At 37.4% G+C, this 23,360-nt stretch overlaps 1 protein-coding gene across 1 annotated transcript in view; it reads left to right on the top strand.

Annotated features, from left to right (window-relative positions):
- The window catches only part of raver2 (ribonucleoprotein, PTB-binding 2), an 86,012-nt gene that overhangs the window by 41,345 nt on the left and 21,307 nt on the right, over nt 1–23,360 (top strand). Inside the window, exons 3-8 of the mRNA XM_023954321.2 lie at nt 5,353–5,660; nt 6,331–6,495; nt 14,425–14,616; nt 20,632–20,752; nt 22,600–22,682; nt 22,766–22,864. Coding sequence (XP_023810089.1) covers nt 5,353–5,660; nt 6,331–6,495; nt 14,425–14,616; nt 20,632–20,752; nt 22,600–22,682; nt 22,766–22,864 — 968 coding nt within the window. The remainder of the gene's footprint in view (nt 1–5,352; nt 5,661–6,330; nt 6,496–14,424; nt 14,617–20,631; nt 20,753–22,599; nt 22,683–22,765; nt 22,865–23,360) is intronic.

The following is a 23,360-nucleotide window of genomic DNA, read 5'->3' as shown; positions in this document are numbered from 1 at the left end:
CTTTTCCGTCCTATTAGAATAGACTCAGTACTTTATACCACTGTAATCTTAAAGTACCCAGATTGATTTTTTTCCACTCTTTTTCAAACAGAGCATGTACCCCTCTGGAAGATTGTACATTGCTCCACAGACAACAAGCAGTCTTTCTCCATTTTTATTGTTGATTCCTGAAAAATGTTTTATGTCTGTGCCGATGACTGCAATGAAGTAAAAATAAAAGGAATAATAGTTGCTCTTGAATGATTATCAGCCTCAGAGTATTCTCCCAGCAACAAAACTAGTTACAACTTTATATCAGCAAAACATCAGATGAGAGGAAGACGAAGAAGATGCTAAGACTGGGAAATTGGATTTTGACAACATTCAGAAGCAGTTTTATCGATGGTGGCCTAAAGGCTTAAATGTGAATTCCATGCCTCACGAACATGTTAAAAACACCCAAAACAAGATTTCCACTGGAATGGGTCATTCAAAGAAATACTTTTGCATCTTCCAAATCTTTGAATCATAAACAAATCACAGTGGATGTAATTGCCACCAATGGAAGAAAAAATGTCGACAAATATTTTCTCAAACTCTAGTTTCTTAAAGCTATTTTGCTTTTATTTTGCACAGTTCATATAGTTTTTTTTTTGTATCAACATCTCGCTCTTTGATCTTCACAGCTTAGTCTTCCTCTTATAGAAGAAGTTCTCTTGTGAATTAAAGTGTTGTGGTGGTGTGTTTCCCTGCAAACCCACTATAATGTTTATCAAAGAGACTTCCGATTCCACCTGGGACTTTCATTTTGGCTTCAGGTCTGAGATCAAACAGCGGGAATCTCCTTTGACGTAGCGAAAGCATCGTCCCCTTGAGTTTCGGTGTCCACTGTGCCGTCAGTAACTCCCCTGTTTTTAATTAGCTCCTCCAACAGGGAAACGTGGCGGGAGAATAACCGCCTACAAGGGGCTATTTGAGTGAAATATTTCTTTTCTTTTCATTTGCCCCACACACTCACCATGAGGAAATGGGGGATAATCGACAGAGGTACAGACATGTAATTAAGACGTTGCTTTTTATTTTATTATTTTTTTCATGTTTTCTTCACTTCTTTTGTCAAAGTTCACTTGGTGACCCACGCAGTGATTGCCAGGCTGTGAATTATACAATTATTCTGTATTTAAGAGTCTTAGTGTGCTCCCTTTCACCACTGGGAAAATAAAAATGGAGTAGGATTTGATGCCAGCCCCCGCTTGTCAGACTCCACCGCCATTAAAGGAAATAGAAAGCGCATATTCTCTCCATCTGTACATAATGCACGATTTTAGGAACCATACTTAGAAGGTTTAAACTAGATTAGGTTCTGGGCTTAGTGTAAGAGATACATTAAAGAGCCTATGCCTGTCTGTGCATGTAAGGGTATTAGAAGGGGTTTGGGATTTGGTTAGGTAGAGGTGGAATTTGATGATGGTCACTGGGTTGTGGGTGAGAATATGTGGAAGCAGAAGTGGTGAGAGGCCAAAAAAGCACCAATTGAGATGATGGATGTGAAGATCTGTAGATGTGGGGAGAGGGGTGGAAAGAGCAGATGAAAAAAAACAAACAATAATAAGGATCAATAGAGACCCAATCAGAGTGTGTGGGAAACGTAGAAAGCTGTAGTGTTCATGTGGCACAAGCCTTAGTGTTGTTGCTCCTTTTAAACAGTTTCTGTTGATATTTTCAATGAAGGACCCCCTCCATAACTGCACATAAACACCTTCATTAAAACCAGACTTGTTGTTCACTTTGTGGATTTGTGTGTGCATCTTTCTTTTTATGCATTTTTTATTTTAAGAAAAGGGAAAATATTCAGAACCCGACTATAGCTTTGATGTAAGATGAAAGTTATTCTTGTGAGCAGGTCAATAATGGTACCCTGTTCTTCAGATGTTTCTTTGTTGACTCCCGTTCTCCCTCTTTTTTATGGCTGAATACATTTTGATGTGATATCTTTCGGCTGAAAAGACAAAAAATGAATGTGTGCAGCTCCTGGCAAAAGTAAGGATTCCCTTTTAATGGGAGGTGGCTATGAGGGCAAACATGGACTCTAGTTATAGAAATTTTTCTTTTGTCACCTCGCCAGGGTATTGTTAAGAAAAAGCTAATGGACATATCTAATACCCAACCAAAGGTAGAAAATATGATTAGTAGAGAAGCTGAGAATGAACCAGGTATGTTGTTAAATTATTGAATTTCAAAATAGTTTTATTTCTTATTAATGTCAGTAATTTTTCTTTGTCTTTAAACTTTAGTAAAGTATTAATCAGATACATCCTAATGCAAAAGAAAAAAATAAATCCAATGCAAAGACCAAAAATCACCTGTTCTCTTTATTCTACGGTTTTCTGCTGATTTTGTGTCAACAGATGATGAGCCAAAACATCTGCTGCCTTTGCCTTTTTCGTTGCTAATTTGATTCACTTAGTGATTTGTAATTCCTGTCACCTCACGTCTGCAGGGCCAGACTAATGTTCTGTGTTCAGCATTAAGAGTTTGAGGTCATTTTGAAAGGTCACTACTTAGCAGGTATAACAAAAGTCACTTTTGTGGAGCCTGACCTATTTTTCACTGGATTCATTTATTAGAGGAAAGAGAATATTTGCATTATAACATGTACAAAAATAAGTCTGTCTCAAAAAAAAAGAAAAAAACTTTTTTTCTTTTTTTTTAATGATCCAATCAAGATCCAGAAAGCAAAAGGCAAATTCATACATTAAACTTATATTTCTTTGCCTCTCTTTCTTTTTGACACTTATTTCTTAATGGGTAACATTTCCAAAGTGCACTTTAGCTTATCCTGTGATTATGTTTTTTTGGTAAAGTAGTTATGTTTCGTTGAAGAAGTTCTGTGTTGATTTCTGTCAAAGTGCAATAAAAATGTAGACGTGTCAGACACTGTTCTGCTTGATACAAAGCTGTCTGACAATCTGTTCCAAAGTTGTTTGGAGTTAGTAAAATGGAAGGCTGGAACATATTTGTTTAGTGGTAAAGCTAGAGAAGCTTGAAAAAAATAAAAATTGATTCACTTAAATTTGCTGATCTCTGCGTTTGTAATGAGATGTAATTATTCATGTCTCAGTATCATTTTATAATCTGCTAGAAGAGTTTAGTTTCTTCAACTCTTATTGAAAATGATCTCACTCATGATCGTAAGATTGCAGGTTTGATTCCCGCCTTGCACGCCCATGTGTCGAAGTGTCCTCGGGCAAGACATTGAACCCCACTTTGCCTCTGGTGGGAGGTTGGCGCCAGTGTTCGGCAGCGGAGCCACCATCAGTGTGTGAATGTGTGTGTGAATGTGTGTGTGCATGGGTGAATGGGACTCTGACTGTAAAGCATACGCCATTTACCATTTACAAATGTGCCTCACATTACATGGGAGGAAAATATTGCTGTACAATAACTTTTTTCAACTTTGTTTTTCGTCTCATAAAACATGGAGCAGAAGACTCTTTGATTTGAGCGGTTAAAGCATTTTTCAACTTGTGGCTTTGCTGTTTTCTTTCTTCACAAGCTGCATGTATTACAAATACAGTTTTTCTCCCAGGATTAAGCTCTGCCGTTTTGTTGCAATAGGATTTTTGTTTAAACCCTGAAAACTCATCTCGAGCACATCGTTTCTTTAGTTTGTCTTTTCAGAATACAGTCTCTCCAAATCTGCACTCTCACTGTCTTTGTATGAAAATTCCTTTCACAAACTGTCTACAGTGAGCTTTTTGCTATTATACTTCATTGCTAAATAAATAATGTCCTCCATTGTTGACCTATGGGCAGAAGAGTGATGCAGTTCGCTTATACTTTTAAAGCAGCTATTTTCAATAACGCCATACTTCATACACTCTGATATTGGATCCCAGATTCTGTACTGAATTTGAACTTGTTTCTTCTTTCTGTTGACATCTCTCATTACAATGCAATTCCGGGTGCAAGTTTTTTCTCTGAGGTGATGATTCTAAAACATCAAGCAAACATTTTAAAATTCCTAAAGTCAACTGAAAAACCCCACATTTCCAAATTATTGTAATCTATGTATTTTTTTTAACTAGTGATTGCAGTATCTGGCCTGAAAGAAAGCTCAAATTTGATCACTGTGGGATATCAAATGGAAAAGATGGAGTGATATCCAGTGGCACAAATTGTGAGCTGCTGTTAAATAAGTATCCAGCTCCTTAGTTACAGTGGAGAGCAAGGAGCAAGTATTTCTTCTTTTGGTTTGGCAAATTTACATTTAAATTATTAGTTAAATATTTAAATGAATATTTTCAACATTATACGACAGAAAATGAGCTCATGATTGGAGTGTCAAGCTATGTACACACCGGGCCTGTGATGCGAGTTTAAGAACGGCTTACAGACATTCTTGAACGCGCTTTTAGGATAAGGTGTTCCAGCTGTACTGTCGCTACCTAGTACTAGTGCCATGTACTCACAGTTGGAAGAGGCTTGGTGTGAAATGTTTAAGTGGTGCAAATTTCATGAATTTTTTTCCAGGCTTTTCCTCTCACATCTCTATTCCAATGTATGAAAGACAGCAATTATTAATTACTTCTTCATGATCAGTTTTCAAACAGTTGGTACTTCCGTGAATTGAAAAGGACATTACCCGGACATCACTACCAGATCTGAGTTTCTGATTGGTCAAAGTTGAACTGGTTTAACTTCCAACACGCGTACAGTGGCTGCAGAATTTGTACGTAGAGCCCCAAAACACTTGCGTAACGGCGCAAGAACGTAAGGGTTAAGAACGTGGCAGCCTGAGCGAGCATTAATGCACCTTTACATTGACTTTTTATTGGAATTGGTCACTTGAACACGTGTTTCCAAACCTGGTGTGAACATAGCACTGCGAACAATAAAACAGTTTGTATTGTTGCCTTTTTTTTGTGTGTTTCTAGTCAACCTACTTTACAAAGTGTTTATAGATGTAATGGGATGTGTATGTGTGTCACAGTGGATTCCCCCCACACACTGGCTCCCTACTGGCTTTATAGCTAATGTGTTGTCTTTCTCTCTGTGTGTATCCGTCTGTGTGCTTGTCTCTTTTATGACTGTGTGTTTGTGTTTTTGACTGTTCCCTTTCTTTTCTTTTCTTTTTTGTTGTTGCCACATTTGGCCTGTTGCATCCTTTGCTGTTCATGTTGTTTTTGAGCATGCTTCGTGTCTTGTGTCTCTATCCCACACCATTCATGCTGCTTTCCTCTTGTTTTTGAGTTTGTGTTTTAAATGTTTGTCCCTCTGTCAAACTGTCTGTTCTTGTCTTTCTCTCTGTTTGTTCCCGTCTCCGTCTTTCTTTTCCTTGTGTCTCCGTCTCCATAATGTCCCCTCCTCCAGCCTTTGTGACTTTGCTGAACGGGGACCAGGCTCAGGATGCCATCCGCTCCCTCCACCACAGCACTGTCCGAGGACGCCTGATCAACGTGGCCCTGCAGCCCACAGACTCCCTGCTTTGCCTCACCAACCTGCCTCACACCTTCACCGCGCAGCAGTTCGAGGAGCTGGTGCGCTCGTACGGAAACATTGAACGCTCCTTCCTGGTGTACAGTGAGCTAACGGGCCACTCCAAAGGATATGGGTTTGTCGAATACATGAAGAAGGACTCTGCTTCCCGGGCCCGTTCTGAGCTTCTGGGTCGGCCTATGGTACGTTAAAATGTGCACTAGGAGTGCAAGTGAAATGAAATGGCAAAAATTTAGTTTTACTAAAATGAAAGCCTTTCCTTTTCCAGCCCAGTATTTGATATGCGCAGAATTTCTGCTCTAAAAATGCATATTTTTCTCTGAGAGCTGCAATCAACTGATGGTTTTGAAATGAGATCCAAGGAAAGCAGCATATGTAAATGGCTCTGGTCATAGCTTTGCATATCTAAATCCAATTGTGAGCTGTTTGTTTGATTCAGATATTCAAGTGTGCAGAAACAGGAGTCTTATAATCAAGTGTTTAGTCATATTGTGTAGTTTATGTGTAAACCTTGGCTGGAAGTTCTCATCATCATTTGTTTGATGGAAACTGGCAGAGCAGGAGAGAACAGATAATCTACACAAATGTGGCTTCTGCCAGTTTGTTTTTGCTGCAATTGATAACTTACCAAAAACTATAAATCTGATGCAGAAACACCAGAATGAGCAAAAAAGCTCTGAAAGTCTCATTTCTTCAGTCTTATTTTAATTTAAGAAAAGATTTTTCTCTGAAAGCTACAGACTTCACATTTGCCAGCACTTGAACTGTCAGATGGAGAAAACGCTCCAGGCAGCTGCAGAAATGTTAACATATATTGTGTCTTGTTCTGAATTTTCAAAATGAATGTTGCAGGGGGATCGCTTGCTGATGGTGCAGTGGATGGACGTGAACCAGCTGAGCCAAGAGGAGAACCTGCACTCGAAGTGCCTGTGTATAGACCGATTACCATTGGACCTTTGTGACTCTGAAGAACTGACGCAAATTTTCTCAGAAACCTATAAACCCGTTTTCTGCCAGGTAAGATACGCATGTAGCAATTAGCATTATTATTATATATATTATTACATATATTATTATTATTATTATTATTATTATTATTATTATTATTATTATTATTATTATTATTATTATTATTATTATTATATGTGATCCCCAAGTGTTACATTTCACAGTATGCTGAAAGTGGGAACATCTGTGGTGGAGGTGAAGAGTGAGTGGTTAATACCTGAAAAAATTACAATACTTTTATTTCAAAGCTCAGAAGAAAACAGGGTCATTTTTGTTGCCTCATGATGTGTCAAATGCTGCTTTCTGTCTCCAAACATTAACAAAAGTCCATGTGGTGTGATTAAACTGCTCTTTCTATGGGCTGGTTTGGCTTTTGTAGTCCCGTTCTTAAACACCCTTTTCCCCTATTCTGCTCAATTTCTGCATTATATATTTATTTAACTTCGTCACCCCCCCCCACACACACACCCACACCACTGAATTCACTCCTCCCCCCACATGCCCATTTAAAGTTCAGTCAAAGGAGAAGCCATCCACTGCATCTCCAGTTTTAGCTCCACCTCTCTGCCCCTCTCCCACATAGAAATCAATCCACCCACATCATCCCGTTCCCATGATGCTTTGTGGGTGTTTAGCTCATGTTGCTGCACTGTGCAGAGCCAGCAGGCATTGACCTATAGTTCAGCATTTTTTTATGTACAGTGCATTATGTGCTTGTGAGTGTGCAACCGTATTTCAAAATCACATCGGCAAAGTCTTGTGAAGTCCACTGAACAAGATGCAGATCCAGAATGCATCTCTTTACTTAAACAGGCACCATAGTTCAGAAATCTCTGCATTTTCTCCATAAATTATATCAACAAACTTTAACCTGCAAATAGATTGGGTTCTATAGACCCCTATATAGAAAGTACTGTCCATATAAGTATGTTTAATTTACACATATTGACACTTTCACAGTTAAATCAGAGTGGCTGATGTTGTTGCATTAATGGCCGTGACTGAATTCTGCTGGGTTCTGTGATTTTTTTTTTTTTTTTAAACAGAAGTAATTTAATTTCAATTTTAATGAAATAGTCATTTGTAGTGAGGCGGTCATCAGCACTATTTTTATTTCTAGTTTACGGCTGGCCCTTCAGTGTTTTGGTGCTGATGGATTTGGTGTGATGGACTTCATGCTTCCTCTTGGTGCAGAAAAAATGCCAATACTTAGAAAGAGTGCAAAAAATAATACTCAAGTTTTTAATATTCTGTAGATTCTGTTTTGTTGCATTTATCACAGCTTGTATATTTGATCATTTTTGTTCAATGCCTAGTCATATGTTCTAGATCATTTCTATATGTTCAACTGTCAGCAGTCTCTGCTTGTCTTCCATAAACAAGCACTAGTCTCTGGGCACATAGGTACAACCCAACGCTCTCGACATATCTCCTTTGTTCAGAGTGCACTTAACCCATGCCCCTGCCCTGAGTGCTACATTGCTGGCACCTAAAGGGCCCTTCAGACAGCACTTCAGCTTGAGTCAGTCAGCAGAGATGCAGGGAGGAGAGGGTGAAAAATGTCAACCATATTTAAAGAAATGACGGGAGGCTGGCAATGTAGGGAAGGATGGAGGAGAGTCCAGCTCCGAATGCCAGATCTATTAAATAAAGGAGAAAAAGATGAAGGTGAGGACTGTTGGTGTCGAGCTTAATGGACGGATGGGGAGGCGTGGGATGAATGTCAAAGGAAGACGTCCGATGGAATACAAGCAACTGGAAATGTTACAATGATGGCTGAGAGAAGTTGAAGCACTCACAATCATGGCTAATTAGAAAATTCAAAGCATAATTAAATGCCATCAGTGATGCACAAAGTAGTGGACTTGATAAGATTTTAGGGTTAAAAGGAGGATAATTAGAGGGCACAAATGGAGCAACAAGCCCTTAAGTATAAGTTATTAAATGTGAATGTGCCCCTCTGCACTCGTACTTCTTCAAAATGTCCAAATATGCTGCTACAGGCTCTGGAATAAATTAGGAAATAATTTAGGAATGCGATTTGATTATTTTTTTGCCTTGCTATGGAAACAATATTAGTGAAAGAGGGCAAAATCTCCTTACAGTGGAGTTTAAATTATAGAACGGGCCTCATTAACACATGTCCAAGAGCAAATTAATTTATTTAAATGCATTTAATTTTATTTTTGCCAAAGCAAGAAAACTGATTTTAAATACGGTTTACTGTTTAACAAAAAAAAACAGAAAGAAAAATTAATATTTAGAGATTTTAGCTGCATTGGGTATTCTACAAACAAGACCTTAATCCAAAAGGAAAAGCCTTAAAAAACCCACCACTTTAATATTTGCTTTTATCCACATCTCCTTTTTGGTTTTGTCCTCTTTGCTTCTCTCATGCAGACATACTCCCCATCTGTCTGAGTTGTTGTGCTCTCAACATGCAGATTTCTGTAAGCGTGTCACCGTGATGGGTCACATTTCTCCACAGACAGCTGTGACAAGGCTGTCGTGACCTCATCACTCAGCTCAGACCACTGACGTGGCTAACACACTCCCACTCACACACTTGCACAGACAAGTGTTCCTCTGAGTCTTAGCACTGACATGTATGCAGTCGCTGTCTTTTGGTGTGGGAGCATGACTTCAGCTGGAGAACTGTCAAACACACCAATTGCTAGCTTAGCACTTTGGTTTTTCCAATAAATGCACATATGCACTCACATATGGATGGAGAGTGCTATGCAGTCTAGTAATTGTGTTTCTAAAGCTCATCTTCTCAAAGGTTGCAGAACAAAAAAATTAATTTTTAAATGTTTTTGTCCTTTAATTTTTTTGCTGTGGACGGTGTGAACACAGCTTTAGACTGAATCAAGCACGACTGATCTGCAGTTGACATTAAGACCATAGTTTGCATCTTTAGGACAGTTATATTAAAAAGTAGAAAGCATAGTTCTTAATGCTGCTTGGCAAGGAGGATGACCAGCAGCAAAATAAAAATAAAAAACTCAAACAAAAATGTCGTAGCCTCAGAAACTGAGCTTTGTTGTCTTCAATGATGAAGTAATTCACTGACCGGTAAGATTAAAGTGGAAATATTTTAGTATGTGATACACTCACAACTGAACACACAACTCATTTAGGCCGTGCTTTCTTTCCCCTCCGGATATTTTCTCCCACCAAGATGGATTCAGTTTAAACTGATATTCCTCTAAAAACTAGCCTGAAACACCTGCTCTGCTAATTAAAGTTCAAATCAGAGTAATATAGGAAATGAAGTGGCAAATTTGTAAACCCCAAAGCACTTTTTCATTATCTTTAATCATACCTTCACTTACCTAACTCTGTCAGAGGTGGAAGGTTAAAAATATAAAGAATCCAGGAAATCACTGTGTAGGGTTTTTAAAGGACTTATTTGGATAATGATGCAAAAAAATTAGTCAATAACAACATTTTCATCTTAATTTTGTTGTAGGTCTTTACTTCATTGTTTAAGGGTATGGCCACCAGTTCAAACAGGTGACATTAATACAGGGAACAAGGATAAAAAAGCTTCTTAAAGAAGTAGTATTAGGTCTGTGAGGGCCAGAATCTTTGCTTTTGTATGAGCTAAATACATTTTTTCCTCACCATTACACAAATAAAATAATCTTTTGATCTATTGTTAAATTGTTCCCAGTGTTTTTTTCATTATGATTAAGTCTTCACCATTTCAAAAAATAAATTTATTAAAAAGCAAGAAATACGATCTCTTGGACTATTCATTCACATTCTTTCTTTGACCTATGATAAACATAACATTCCTCTCATCATCTGTGCACAGGAACAACTTGCAGAATTAGTGACTGCTACAGCCCAGAGATTTGCCCCAAAAATGACAACAAATCCCACCTGAATGCCCACCTTCAGGCCTAAACTCTTTACCTCTGTTGAATGAGCTACCCACTCTCTGCACAGGTGCTTCACAATATTCCAAAAATGCTAAAGAAAATTCATAGCTTGCTAAAAGTCTGCTTAATCTATTATCTTTTGATTTCTGCTATTTACAGTCCATACCTACATTTCCTCAGATCACACTAATGAAGCTATTATTTATTTTTAAAGAACATGTGTTCTTACGTTTAAGACTTAAACTTTACTGCCAATGCCCAAAAACTGTTATTCTATATTTTTCTGGTTTCTGGCTTTTATTAGCAGATATTAGAACATCTTGTTAGCAAAAGTGCAAGGTTATCCCTGTACTTACTTCATCACAAGAATCTAGAAAGTTTTACATATGTCTTTATTTTTGTAATAAGTTCATAGTGCTCCAAACAGAAAAGCAATTATAATGCAAATTTAAGAGTTTTTTTGTATTCTAGTAGCATTTGCTGGGTAATCAGAAGGCTGGTGTTTTGGTGTTAACACACAGATGTGTCCTCCAGCAAGAAATTCAGTCAGCAAACCCGTTTTAACTCCATATTACATTTTTGTCTATCTTTCTGATGGCAAAAAGCACAGTATAGTCTAAAAGGGTAGCATGGATATTCTAAGAAATAATAAAATAAAATTGCTTAAGAATGATGGACTTTTGTCCTGAATATGTGAACTATACAATATGAAAAAAATCCTTTTTTTCTGATTGATGTCACCTTCTCCATCATCACCACCTTCGTCTCCAAAAATTCAAAACTGCTTTTGCACAATAATGATGACAATTACCTGTTACATCACATACAATTTTTATCACCTCATTTCTAGCTATAGATTGCGTGCATTTATGTTTTGACAATGTGTCACAGGTAATTCTTCCAAAATGAGTGTTAATGGTGTCTTTTAAATGATCTTTGCTGTACCATCTTTTTTTTTCTGATTTGGATTTTTGTGTGATGAAAGAAAGTAGAAAGAAAGTGGAAGTGTAAATGCAGGGAGAACTAAATTATCGCTGGCATTTACAATACTCAAACAAAGTCCACACTTGCCTACTTTAAATTTACATAATTGTACAGACCTGAACAAATGGTGTTAGTGGAGACAGGGGAAAAATTTGAGTTAAAAATCGTTGGCTTCATGTGCACACTCGCACACTGTCAAGCATACTTGTTAAAACTTCAGCATAAATCTTTTTCAGACGTATTTGTCACAGAAATGATTGTTGTCAAGTTCGTGTTTGTTTTCCCTTTACTTTCTCTTGCCTGGCATCCTCCTGCTGCCTACCTTTCTCCATCTCTCCACTCATCAGTCATTTGCCACTTCATCCATTTCTGATGTTTTCCTCCCTCGCCCTTTTATTTTTTTTCTCTACCCCTCTATTATTTTCGATCTGCCGCCTCCTCACATTTTTTTCTCGCTCACGCTCTTCTTTCCTTTATTTATTTTCACCCCTCTATCCATCCATCCACCTCAAGTGTAAGTGCATCAAGTCATTTCCTTACAGTTTGGTTATAACATGCTGATGATGATAGCCTATCAAAGTACTGCTTGTATAGATTCATTTTCTCTTCACTTTCCCTCTCGTTATTCCATCCATCCATCCATCCATCCATCCATCTTCTCCTCAGAGCGGAGGGAATGGCAGCCAAGGGAGAGGATGGAGAAAGTCAAGAGTTGCTTGATTTAGCTGCAATGCTAACATGCTCAGCTTGAGTGCAAACACATTAGGTTTTTCTGTTTTCTTTTTATTTATTCTTTTTTGAAAAACAGTTTCAAACAGTTTGTAATCCTAGGGGAAACCTGCTCAGGCCTAATTATTTGGCAACAAATTTTAGATTTTGGTCAAATTTGCAGATGAACTTATGGGTGAAAAATGATTTGCTGTTATCTGCATTTAGCTATAAACTGTGGGAATACAGCAAAAACAAAATGTGTTTCAAGCAATTGGAAAATATGAAGTTCTTAATCATATTGGCACTTGGTTTCATTGTGTTTGCCTTCTGTGGTTAAGCATTCACGGATTGTAATGTTCTAATGCTGTAATTTATTATTTTATATATGGCTCTGAAGTAGTGATATTCTCAAACCTTAATCCCAATTTCGAGACGTCAACCACATAATTTACAAACACGAAAATCAAATGATGCACATTCTGCAATGATTAAAAATAAACATTCCTAACTGGTCACTAAAAATGAAACATTATAAGAGTCAAGTAAATGCTTGATTTGGACTTTTTTTTATTCAATATTTTTAATGTCCTGTAAGATTTATCATCTTCTAAATCTAAAATCTTCTGTTTAAGTCTCGCGACTAAAATTGAGAAGTGACTGCTCTTTTAGTTGGCAGAAGAAGGCAGAAGCCTTGATTGAAGATTTATTTTTATAGTTTTTTGTCTCTTCACTGTTTTCTTTTTGTTAATCTATAAAGATTTATCAAAATTTTGAGCTAATGGCCAATCCTAATTCTAGGAATGGATGCAAATTTGCATAATCAACCAGCTGCTGCACACATCTGTACGGATTTATTTCAAAAGCCAGAACAACCCTGCTAATGCTTTGGGTTTTTTCTTCAGTTTGCAGGTATATCTACTTGCTGTTTCACTAATTTTCATTCTCATCAAAAACTCAATAGTATCAATAAGAAAACCCCAATTGGTGCAGCGGGACAGAGGAACCGTCTATTGAAGTGAATGACAAATGCTAAAGGTTTTTTTTTTATGGCTACTGTCACAATCCCTGCACAATTTTTTGAATTCTCTGATGAAGCTTAAAGTGTGAATTCTTTGTCATCTGCTCTTACTGCCTGCTATATATGTGAATGAATAATGGATAGACAATGTAAGTGCTTGGGCGTCTGGAAAAGCGCAGAAAAATCCAATACATGATTATATTCAGACTCCACATTTGTTTGTTGTGTTTCCTGCTAGATGGTTGCTATTTTCCTGCACACATAGCAGACGGTTCAAAATACATTTAGTCGATACAAAGTGGGCCTGTCTGATTGTAGATACTTAAAAAAAACATTTGTGACTCAAAGCCACTTGTGAGACCTTGTGGGCAAAATGACTGCAAAATAAAAGTGGAGACAAATATGGCTTCAGGGGTGTGTTCTTGTTTTTGTTGTTTTTTAGTACACTAGATCTGCTGCCTCTGTTGGAATTATACAAGGTCCTTGCACTCTGTTTATATAGCTTTACTTTTATTGTCAGATACGTTTTTCCAGTGGTCATTTTTCTAGTTCACTTGCAGATGTCGTTGAATGACTTCCTCTGGCTTTAAACCATTAGCCAGCATATATTATTCAGATGCTTTTCAAATGCTGAGCGACTTTCCTATAGGAGGAAAACTGTTTTTCTTAAAATGTGAATGGTCATAAGTGCCATTCAACCTTGAATGATCAATTTATGGATCAGTGTTCATGCAGCCATGATAACAAAGGTCCATTATCTACATGCTTGAAAAGCTCAGACATGAAACTGGATGCCAGCAATGATTTATTTGCAGGACATTCCGGTTGTTGTTCAGATCAGTTTATATAATAACTACCGGTAAGCAAATTAGAGACAATAAAATGTAAAATATACTGGTGTGGAAAATAAAGTGATATTGACAGGAAAATTGCCTGAGGTAAACATTTTTATCCAAGAAAATGTTCAAACGGAGAAGTACTGATATGTATAATTGCAACTAAAGCTTTTCACATGTTTGCTAATTCTTTTAAGAATGTATTTGAAAACTTTCTGTTTAAAAAAAAAAGAATTGACATTTATTGGCAGGAAAAGTCTTAGGAAAGGGGATGTTGCAAAAGATTTTTCTGTATTATCATAATTTTATTTTTCTATTAAACTCTACATTTTGTTCACAGTGTATAAAAAAAACAGACACGACTATGTTCTGCCAGATTTCTGACTAAATCTTCTCTGAGTTGGATTCTTTCATCTATCTGAAAGAATCTTCCAGCTTGAAAAAGTTTAGCCAAACTATAACTTCCAAAGTAGTTTTCAAGATATGATGTCCCTTTTTGCAGCTTGCTCAGGATGAAGGCAGCCCTGTGCGCGGCTTCGGTGTGGTGGAATATGAAAGCGCAGAGCAGGCTGAGGCTGTGCTGATAGAGATGGACCGAACACTGGTGGGAGGACAGGAGGTCCGTCTGTCGCTCTGTACCCCCGGCACCTCAGGGAGAAGCACCTTGGCTGCCCTCATTGCTGCCCAGGGTATGGTGAGTATACCAAAATAGGGAAGAGCATCAGCACAAGCGACAATGCACATGCAGTTCACACAAAAGAAAGTGTTTAATTTCTGATGACATTTGCTGTCAAAGGGCTATGATGTTGTGGCGACTTGCTGCAAACAGATAGACAACAGATTCAGAGATTCTCAGCTCGCTTTTAGCTTTTCCAGTCAACGGCTATTCTTGGGTTCACACACTTCACCTACCTTTGTTAAAGTTTAACCAAAAGGAGTTCATCTTAGATCACTAATACTATGACATTCTGCTCTAAAATCTTCTAGGACTAGCTAGACATGGCAACTGATAAAACACCATGCTTTCGGATTAAAACCTCTTCCTAAAAAATTACATTAGAGAATCCTGCAAATTTATTAAATATGCTTCTAATTACATTCCTTCATATCTCAAACACCAGATGCAGCATCGACAGAACCTCTGACTTTGGAAGCAAACAAGCAGAAATTCTCCTGGATGCATCTAATTGTGAATCCAGTGCCAAATGGTTATTGCGCATCCAGGGTTGAGATATATTCGGGCTTTGACAGGGTGCACATGCACCCTTAGGCTGAGACAGTCTTTGTAGTCGGGATGTTCCTCCTACACAGTGCTGTGGTAGCAGAGAGGCATTGACACGATAATTATAGTTCTGTGGACTGATTGGGCTGGTCCGGTGTCTTCTGCTGCCTGAAATAAACCCAAATTGTAGCATGTGCCACAGTAATGCTCTCATACATCCATACATGTGAAAAAGAGCTCGATAGACAGATGAACAGACTATTTATACGCACAGTATTTCTATAAAGAAACTGTAAGCTAATAAGGTATAAACCAAATTGGAAAAATGTTTCTGCTGATTCATGAACATGTAGAAACATAAAAATGTTAGTTAATGCTAATAATTTGTCATATTGCCAGACAAAAATTGAATCATATTTCAAAGATGTTTTTACTTTTTATTAAACATTGTGGAATTGCTGAAGCGACAGGGTATTTTTCTTCTGCAGCTGATAAAAGATGCATTTAGTTGGACATCCTCAATAAAATCCTTTGAATAAACTATTCATTTTCAGTGCAAAATATACTTATTCTTTTACAAAAAAAAGTTCTGAAGTGTTGATCTTTGACTAGTAATACAGCAAATGAAGTCAACATCCCTGTAAACCATTTTTTTTTCTACCAGTGTGCCGCGGCACTAGTGTGGGAGATTGTCAGGTGTGCCGTGGGAAATTGCCCTCATTAACTGATCTAAAAACATTTACCATCTCCAGGATATCAGCTCTGTATTTATCCAAACAGGCCCTGATAAAACACTTAGGAATATGAAAGATCATAAAGTACTTTTTTCTTTGTGTTTATTTGATTCTATTAAAGACACCTTGATAAGAATGACGGTACCGCGATTTAGCCGTAGCTTCAGCTCTTTTCGGAAAAGTCCCGCCCCTTTAACGGTCTCCACCAATCATTCTTAGAGGCTTAATCAGATGTCATCAGTCTGACCAATCAGAAGTGGTTAAAGTCTTTACTTCCTCATTCCAATTTAGCTCGTAAAGTCTCTCAGTTCCAACAAAAATACCAGCTAAAGCTCGTCTTTAGAGGTGTAGCTTCCTGCGGGATCCGGTATCAGACCGTGAGACAAGTGACAAAACAATGAAGCTCAGAGAAGCGGGTCTGTCTGCGTTCCACGGCTGTTCCGCACTACACCTCCCATGATGCATTGAGTTAAAGTGACAGTGTCTCAGCGCACAATGAGTCTTCCCTGTTAAACGTCTTGAAACCACAACGAGCACACATCAAACAGTTTTTAAATCTTTTAGATGAATTCAGAGGTCAACAGTTTAATTCTTCTTCAAGGTTTGTGTTTATTAACAGCCAAACATCCCAGAGTTTGGTCCAAGTCAACTTTCTAACTGAAACACTTTTCTAAAAAAGGTCTGGATTATTTTATATGTTAAACTTAAGTAGAAGTAATAACAACATTTTAGAAACAGGATTAAGGTGAAGTGGCCAACAGACACAATTAAACTAAATTGAAACAATTGTCTTTTCTTTTTATCATCTAAAAAGAAATCAAACATTTTTGTTAAAGTTTGCAAAGACTTCATCTTTAAGTAAAGAGAAAAACTAATAAAACTTCAACATGTTCACTTTTTTTGTAGCTTACAGAAAACAAAAATGTTAGTTTTTTGTGTAAAATATATCAAACATTTTGTGATCATATAATTGTTAAAAAAATTACAGTTGCCTTTGTACTAACATTGCAATAAATATTAAAAAAATATTTAGAAAGAATATATTTGTTTGTTTTTTTGTGAGGTTACATCAAATTTCACCTTAATAAACTGAAGGGAAAAACAACTACCATGGTAAAATTTCAAATAATTTAGTTGAAAATTATTACGGAAAACTAACTTAACTTTTATTACAACGTTTAGAAAAACTGCAACTTCCAGCTTTTTCTGCCACAATTATCACAAAAATGCACGTGAGATTGCAGAGGGACTGTACATCAATACAGACTATAGAGTTTCTCCTTTTTCAATTTTTGGATGCTGGTGTGCCGCGGGACTTTTGTCAAGGATAAAGTGTGCCTTGGCTTAAAAAATGTTGAAAAACACTGATGTAAACAAAAGCACAACGATTTAAAAAGGCCAGCAACAAGTCTTGAACTAAATAAAACTTTTCAAGCGAGCCATTACAGAAATAAAAATAAAAATAAAGAATCTGGGTACTTTGAATGAAAAAGTTGGAAGCTACCAGAAATACTAGAGAATAGGTTTGCTATAAAGACATTTATAGGCAGTGATGGCAGGTTTTGTTATTATCAAAAAAGCCATTTATTGTGTCATTTTGTGGGGTTTTTATTTAAACAATTAAAAAACTATCAGTTTATGGTGCAAAGTTTTTGATATTTTCATAAAATATTCTAGTATAGCATTGATTTGATTTTATGTTAGATAAAATTAATATTTCTAATCGGCACATTGGCTACGCTAATTAACTTCTACAAGAAAGATATTGGTACCTGCCACATTTTCCACGTAATATGCACCCACTAAAATATATAGATGTTTTAAAAGTCCAGAAGAATTACCTTGTTAATTTATTCCGGTCATTAAAAACCCTCGCACATATTATATTCTCAGGTTTACCTGCAAACCACAGGGATGTGGATATTTTATGTATATATTTTAATGACACAACTTCATGCTGATGGAAAGCCGAAGTAAAGTTAGACTTTAAGGTAAGACTGTCAGTTTTGGTTTAATGACTTAGCGATTGCTCCGTAAAGTTGTAACCTTTTCATTTAAACGGAACACAGAGAATTCTTTAAAAATATGTCTGACAGCAATACTTCGATTTTATTGGATCTGCCACAGGCCATTAGTTTTCAGGTGAGAGTAAAAAGGTTGGGGCTGTGCAGAATGTGCGGAAGAACTCAGGCTTAGGAGAGGCTGGAGCAGCAGAGAGAATGACATTTAAAGCGGTTAGGAAAATGATCAGAACAGAGAGGAGGAAGAAGGAAACATGCGAGGACTGTGGGGTTAAATCGGTAGCTTGAGGCATCCTTCTGGATTATTGCAGGGAATGTGTGCAGTCTATAAAAGAAACATCAAACCTTTACCAAAAAGATCAAGACCCACTGCCGGCAACAGTTCTCCTCAGATGCAGTTCTCTCATTTCTTCAGCTGGTAGAATGTCAATGGTGAGGACCAGATGGCCTCCTCCTTTCCTCCTCCTGTCTTCTCTCTCCATTCGTCGTCTTGCGTGATACTTCTCGCCTTCCCTTCTTTGCGGCTTCCTTACCTCCCTGGCGTGTGTGTTGTTGTGTGGGTGGGTGGCTGGATTTTGTGCCAGTAGCCAAACAGACTATGCATGCTGACATTTTTTTTATCAAGCAGAAGAAAAGAAATGAAAGATTTCTCCTCCTCCACCTCCTCTTCTCTTCCCTTGAAAGACGCTGTCAGCTATGAGTGGCCTTGTTCAACACAGACACACACACACAAATGGTAGATTTTGCTCCTGTAACGCACACATCTTAGAATTTTGGCGGTAAACTTTTCTCTGCGTCTCTTGTTGGCAGGATGGAGTCAAAGCCACTCTGTCCCTGTCAGTAAAGCTCAATCATCCAGATGTGACAGGAGGATACGAGCCCAAGTCATGCTGTAGCTTAGGGGCAGACAACCAGGAAATATCACCATTCTGCTGATGTTATTTTAAACATCCATGTCTTTGGGGCAGCCAGCTGATTTTCCTGCCACATTATTAGTGCCATCAAGCGAGAGTGGCTCCATTCAATTGGACACAAAGTAAATCAGCAAGATTATGTTGGAGTCTGTTGAATTAAATTTATTTAGCCTAATGAGTATTTCATTTCTCTTTGGATGTGAGCTGTGCAGTTTGTCATTTTGATTAAAGGAAGGTCAACAGAGATCTGTTCACTTCCAGGAAATTCATTTAATGTCAAATTGAGTCTTATCTTGGTAACAAGGGAAGCACGAGCTGAATAAAAAGCTTTTTATGTACAATTAGAATAGAATGAAATAGAAAATGCTTCACAGAAGTTCAAAGAAAAATATTTATTTTATGCTAAATGAACACGTATTGCTGTAAAGAGGTTTAAGGTTAAAGCTATGTCACCTTCAACCCACAGATACGGGTCCAGACTATCATCGTCTTTTATGGATGGCTCCAAATGATAGAATATGAAGTTGTTGTTTTTTTAAGAATTACAGGCAAACACAGTTTTTATGCAGTTTCAGGCAGAGCATGAATGAAGGAATTATTCAAAGGGAAGGAACTGGAGGGAAAGAACTGAGAAAGCACCAGAACAAAAAAAAAATTTAATCTGAAAGTGAGGATGCAGGATAAAAAAACAACATTGGTAAACAAAATATTGTATTAAAAAGATAAGACTAATAGTGAAACAAGAGCGGTGTGTAAAAGCCTGCAGCAGAAAAGATTACCATTATATTGTATGCAAATTCTATGGGGTTTGATCAACTGTGAACCATTTATTAAACTTCATGTTGATGTTCACTTTTAGGTAGGGAACAATCGGCTTTATGAACGTAACTTAGACTTCCACTCTTTGTGCAAGTTGCTATACAAACAAAGCTTAGTTGTTGCTTTAACTGAGATTGTTAAATAGACACAAATTTTCCTTGTGCAATTTTTAAAATATGACACCAGAGATGAACCAGATACCAAGATATTCTGAAGTGATTCGAGAGCTCCTTCTATCAATGATGCATGTTTTCAGCTGCATGTCATACTTCATCTACCCTGTAGAAAATCTGAGTTGGCACACAGTTATTTGCATTTGCAAAGGCCATCATAATAATATACACCACTTAATCCATGTTGTTTTTCAGGAGACTTTTCCTTCTGAGAATGGAACTCGCCAATCTCACATTTGCTTGTGCACTTAGTAGGTCTTTACCTTTTCTTCTTTACAGCAGAACATTGTTTCTTCTCTTAAACTAAAATTCAAAAAGTTCTAAAATTCTAACACTCTTTAAAAATTCCAGTTCTGTAGAGCAGCTTATACTGTATGATAATAATGCCACAGCTTCCTTATGAGCGTGCTTGTATTACTTAGCTGCTTCCCCTACAAAGCTTACTACTTAATGGTCCATTAGTCAAATGCATGTTTGCTTTGCAAAATGCCAGCTCCTATGGTTAAGAGATATCTGAGTAATGGTCTCCCAAAAAAAAAAGGAAAACTTTTTTTTTTTTTTTTTTTATAAATGTTCTTTTTTTTTTCTACCCTCCAACCTGACTGTCTTTGTTTTTTGAGCAGCTAAGTCCTGTGTCCTCTTCCTTCTCTTCTCGTCTCCCAGACTGTTTCCCCTGTGCTGACATTGCAGACATATCCCCATGATGTAAACCAGTGCAATGATTTCTGCAACCATTAGGGACTGTTCCTGACAAGATCAAAACCCTTAATGTACTAAAAGCAGACTTTTTCTCCAAGGTTTATGTTTTTGTGTCTGTCTCTCGCAGATCCTAAGTAATAGGAAGGGATTGCTACCAGAGCCGAACCTGGCTCAGCTACTGACAAGTATGACCAATCCAGCTGCCCTGCAGATCCTCATGAGACCCTACCACAGTGGCAAAAGAGGAGGTATGATTGCAAGCAATAAGTTTCTCCACAAAGAACTGAAGGTATTCAGACCTGAAGAAACTTAACACAAGTTTGTGATTCCTCTGAAAAAGAGGGTGCCATCTTTTTGAGGTGTGTCACTTTCTGAAACGTGATATTTTTTGATAATCACAACAACAATGCACATGTATGCAGGCATGTGACAGGTCTGCTGTGTCACACATAATTAAAATAGTTTTAAAATGAAGTCCCCAAAGCCAGGTTGTCTCATTTCGCTTTAAAGGCTGTTGCCCTGACGGCCCCTCCCTCAGACCCTGTCAATGCCCGCTCTGCCATCATCTCAGGTGTGATGGGAGGAAACACACAGCAATTAGAGGAGGTGTGCAGGGATGGAATAAACACTCAAACAAAGCGCAGTGGCTCGGAAAAAATCTGGAGGTGTGACATGTTCAGCCAAAGGAAATGCAGGGAACAGACTTCCACATTTGGGAGGAAGTGACAAAGAAAGTGAAGACCTGTTGCAGTAAATGTTTGAAAAAACTTCACATCACTGAGTCAAAGATAATGACTGCCAAGAATACAGACTAATTAGAGTAGTGAACACTTTAAAAGTCAGAAGCATGCAACAGAAGAAACAGTTTAGATATAAAACTTTTGGCTTCAAAGTGCATCATTTAAGTCCACAATGATTTTTGGCAACCTTTTAATTTCAAGCCTTAATAATTTCCAAGACTTCTGAAAATTGTAGTCTTGTCATTTCAGAATGCTGTGGCTGGTAATCAAGGATGCCCTGTCTGTCTCTCTTTTAAGGCCTAATATATAGTCCACAGTAATCACCTCGCCTTCATTATTTGATTAATGGCTAATCAGGTATTAAAATGAAATCGTGTGACATTAACAGAACAAATGAGAACAGGAAAAAGAGTGGCCCAGAGAGGATGGGGAGCTCTCTAAAACAAGAGCACGCACAATTAAAGTCTAAAATTAGAGCCTTGATTAAATGTTAAACTTTCTGCACCTATTTTGGATGAAACTGCCATTAGCATAGATGCCTGCACGCAAAAATGAGGTGCTCTTCTAATTTAGAGTAACATCCAAGCACAATAGGTCCAGAGATATCTTTCTTACTTTCTTTTGGTTTTCCTAAAAAAAAAACTACTCTTCATCACATTTTCTCTTTATACCTGGAAACTAAAATGGACTAATTTATCCTATTTTACTGCATCCTGCAGTATTATTCTATGACAGATGTTTAGTCTGGTGAAACAGTCACAAATCATCCTAATTTTAAAAGTACAGAGTGAACGTCAGTCTTTTAAACATGGGTGTTTTTTCATTAAGAGGAATACATTTTTTGGACAATTACAGTTCATCTTAATCAGTATATCAGATTTGTTTGCTTTGCGTTTAATTTTTACTTAAGGTCAGTGACTTTAGATCAACACTTAGCCTATGTCTGACTGTAAATACAATGCTTTTACCAGCACTATTAAAGACTAAGAAGAAGTAGCTTGAAGTTTAAGCATTTTCTTTCCTTTTTGTTCTTTGAACCTTCCATGGAATCTAAAATCTAAATGAAATGTTAATTTCAAAAAGAATAAAGCGTAACAGGAGATACATTTCCTGTAGTACTCTCAACATTAATTTAATGCTTTTGTTTTTGTTTTTTTGTTTTTTGTTGTTGTTCTTAACCAGTTTTCTCTTTGATTTCTTGAAATCTCCTTCAAATGAATGATTTTTTAATGTATTAATGTTGTTATCCTTCCATTGTTAACACTTTTAGATATTTATTTATTACCTAAACCAAAGTCTAGGTCTTGGGGATTGGGTGTACCAGCTAATTTGGTTAAGTTTTTTTGCCTTTTTAGGAAAGTACGGCCGGAACAACACCCTGCCATTCCTGAGACCCCCCCTCACTGCAGCTCTGCTCACACTGGGAAAAGCTCACCAGGTTTCCAAAGTAACCTCCATCTGAGATGAGCGCTTATGGGAGGAAATGTTTATCGTAATGTCTTTCTTCCTCGTATCCTGCAGAGTGCTATGGTCAGTAATGGACTAGTCCTCCAGAACCTGCTGCACATGCAGCTTGCTCAGCAGCAGCTTCTTCACATCAAAGAGAAACGCATCAACAGTGTAAGACGCCTGTCTGTCTGTCTGTGTGTGGGTGTGTGTGCGTGTGTGTGTGTGGGTATTATGATTTGTGTAGATTAGTCTGTTGGGGGGGGCTGTCATTTTTACATTTTCATCTTCATTTTTTAGTGCATAATGAAACTAAACTACCTCAAAATTACAAAACCTATTAGTGTCTTTTCTGTTCAAAGTGAGAGATCGTAAGGTGTTTGTATTTCTACCGCTGTCTTCATTTGCATTTGCTCTTTTAAAATGTCTCCGTTGTTTTGTTTAATTGTGGAAGAGACAGCTAAAGTCACAATTACTTATGCTTTCGTTCTTATGTTGCTTTAGAATTTCTTAGACAATTTCCTGTTTTTTCACAAGCTCATTCTCTCCGTAGTCTTTTTCAACAAAGTTTATTCTAATCTTTGCATTTCATTGTTATTTTTTTGTTGTTCATCTGTTTGTATGACACATTTAAAAGCATGCATTAGGACATGTTTCAGTGTAAATTCTT

Source organism: Oryzias latipes, chromosome 4, assembly GCF_053564925.1.
Source record: "Oryzias latipes strain Hd-rR chromosome 4, Olatipes_Hd-rR_3.1".
In the NCBI taxonomy this organism is placed as follows: domain Eukaryota; kingdom Metazoa; phylum Chordata; class Actinopteri; order Beloniformes; family Adrianichthyidae; genus Oryzias; species Oryzias latipes.
This window is presented reverse-complemented; position numbering and strand designations above follow the sequence as displayed.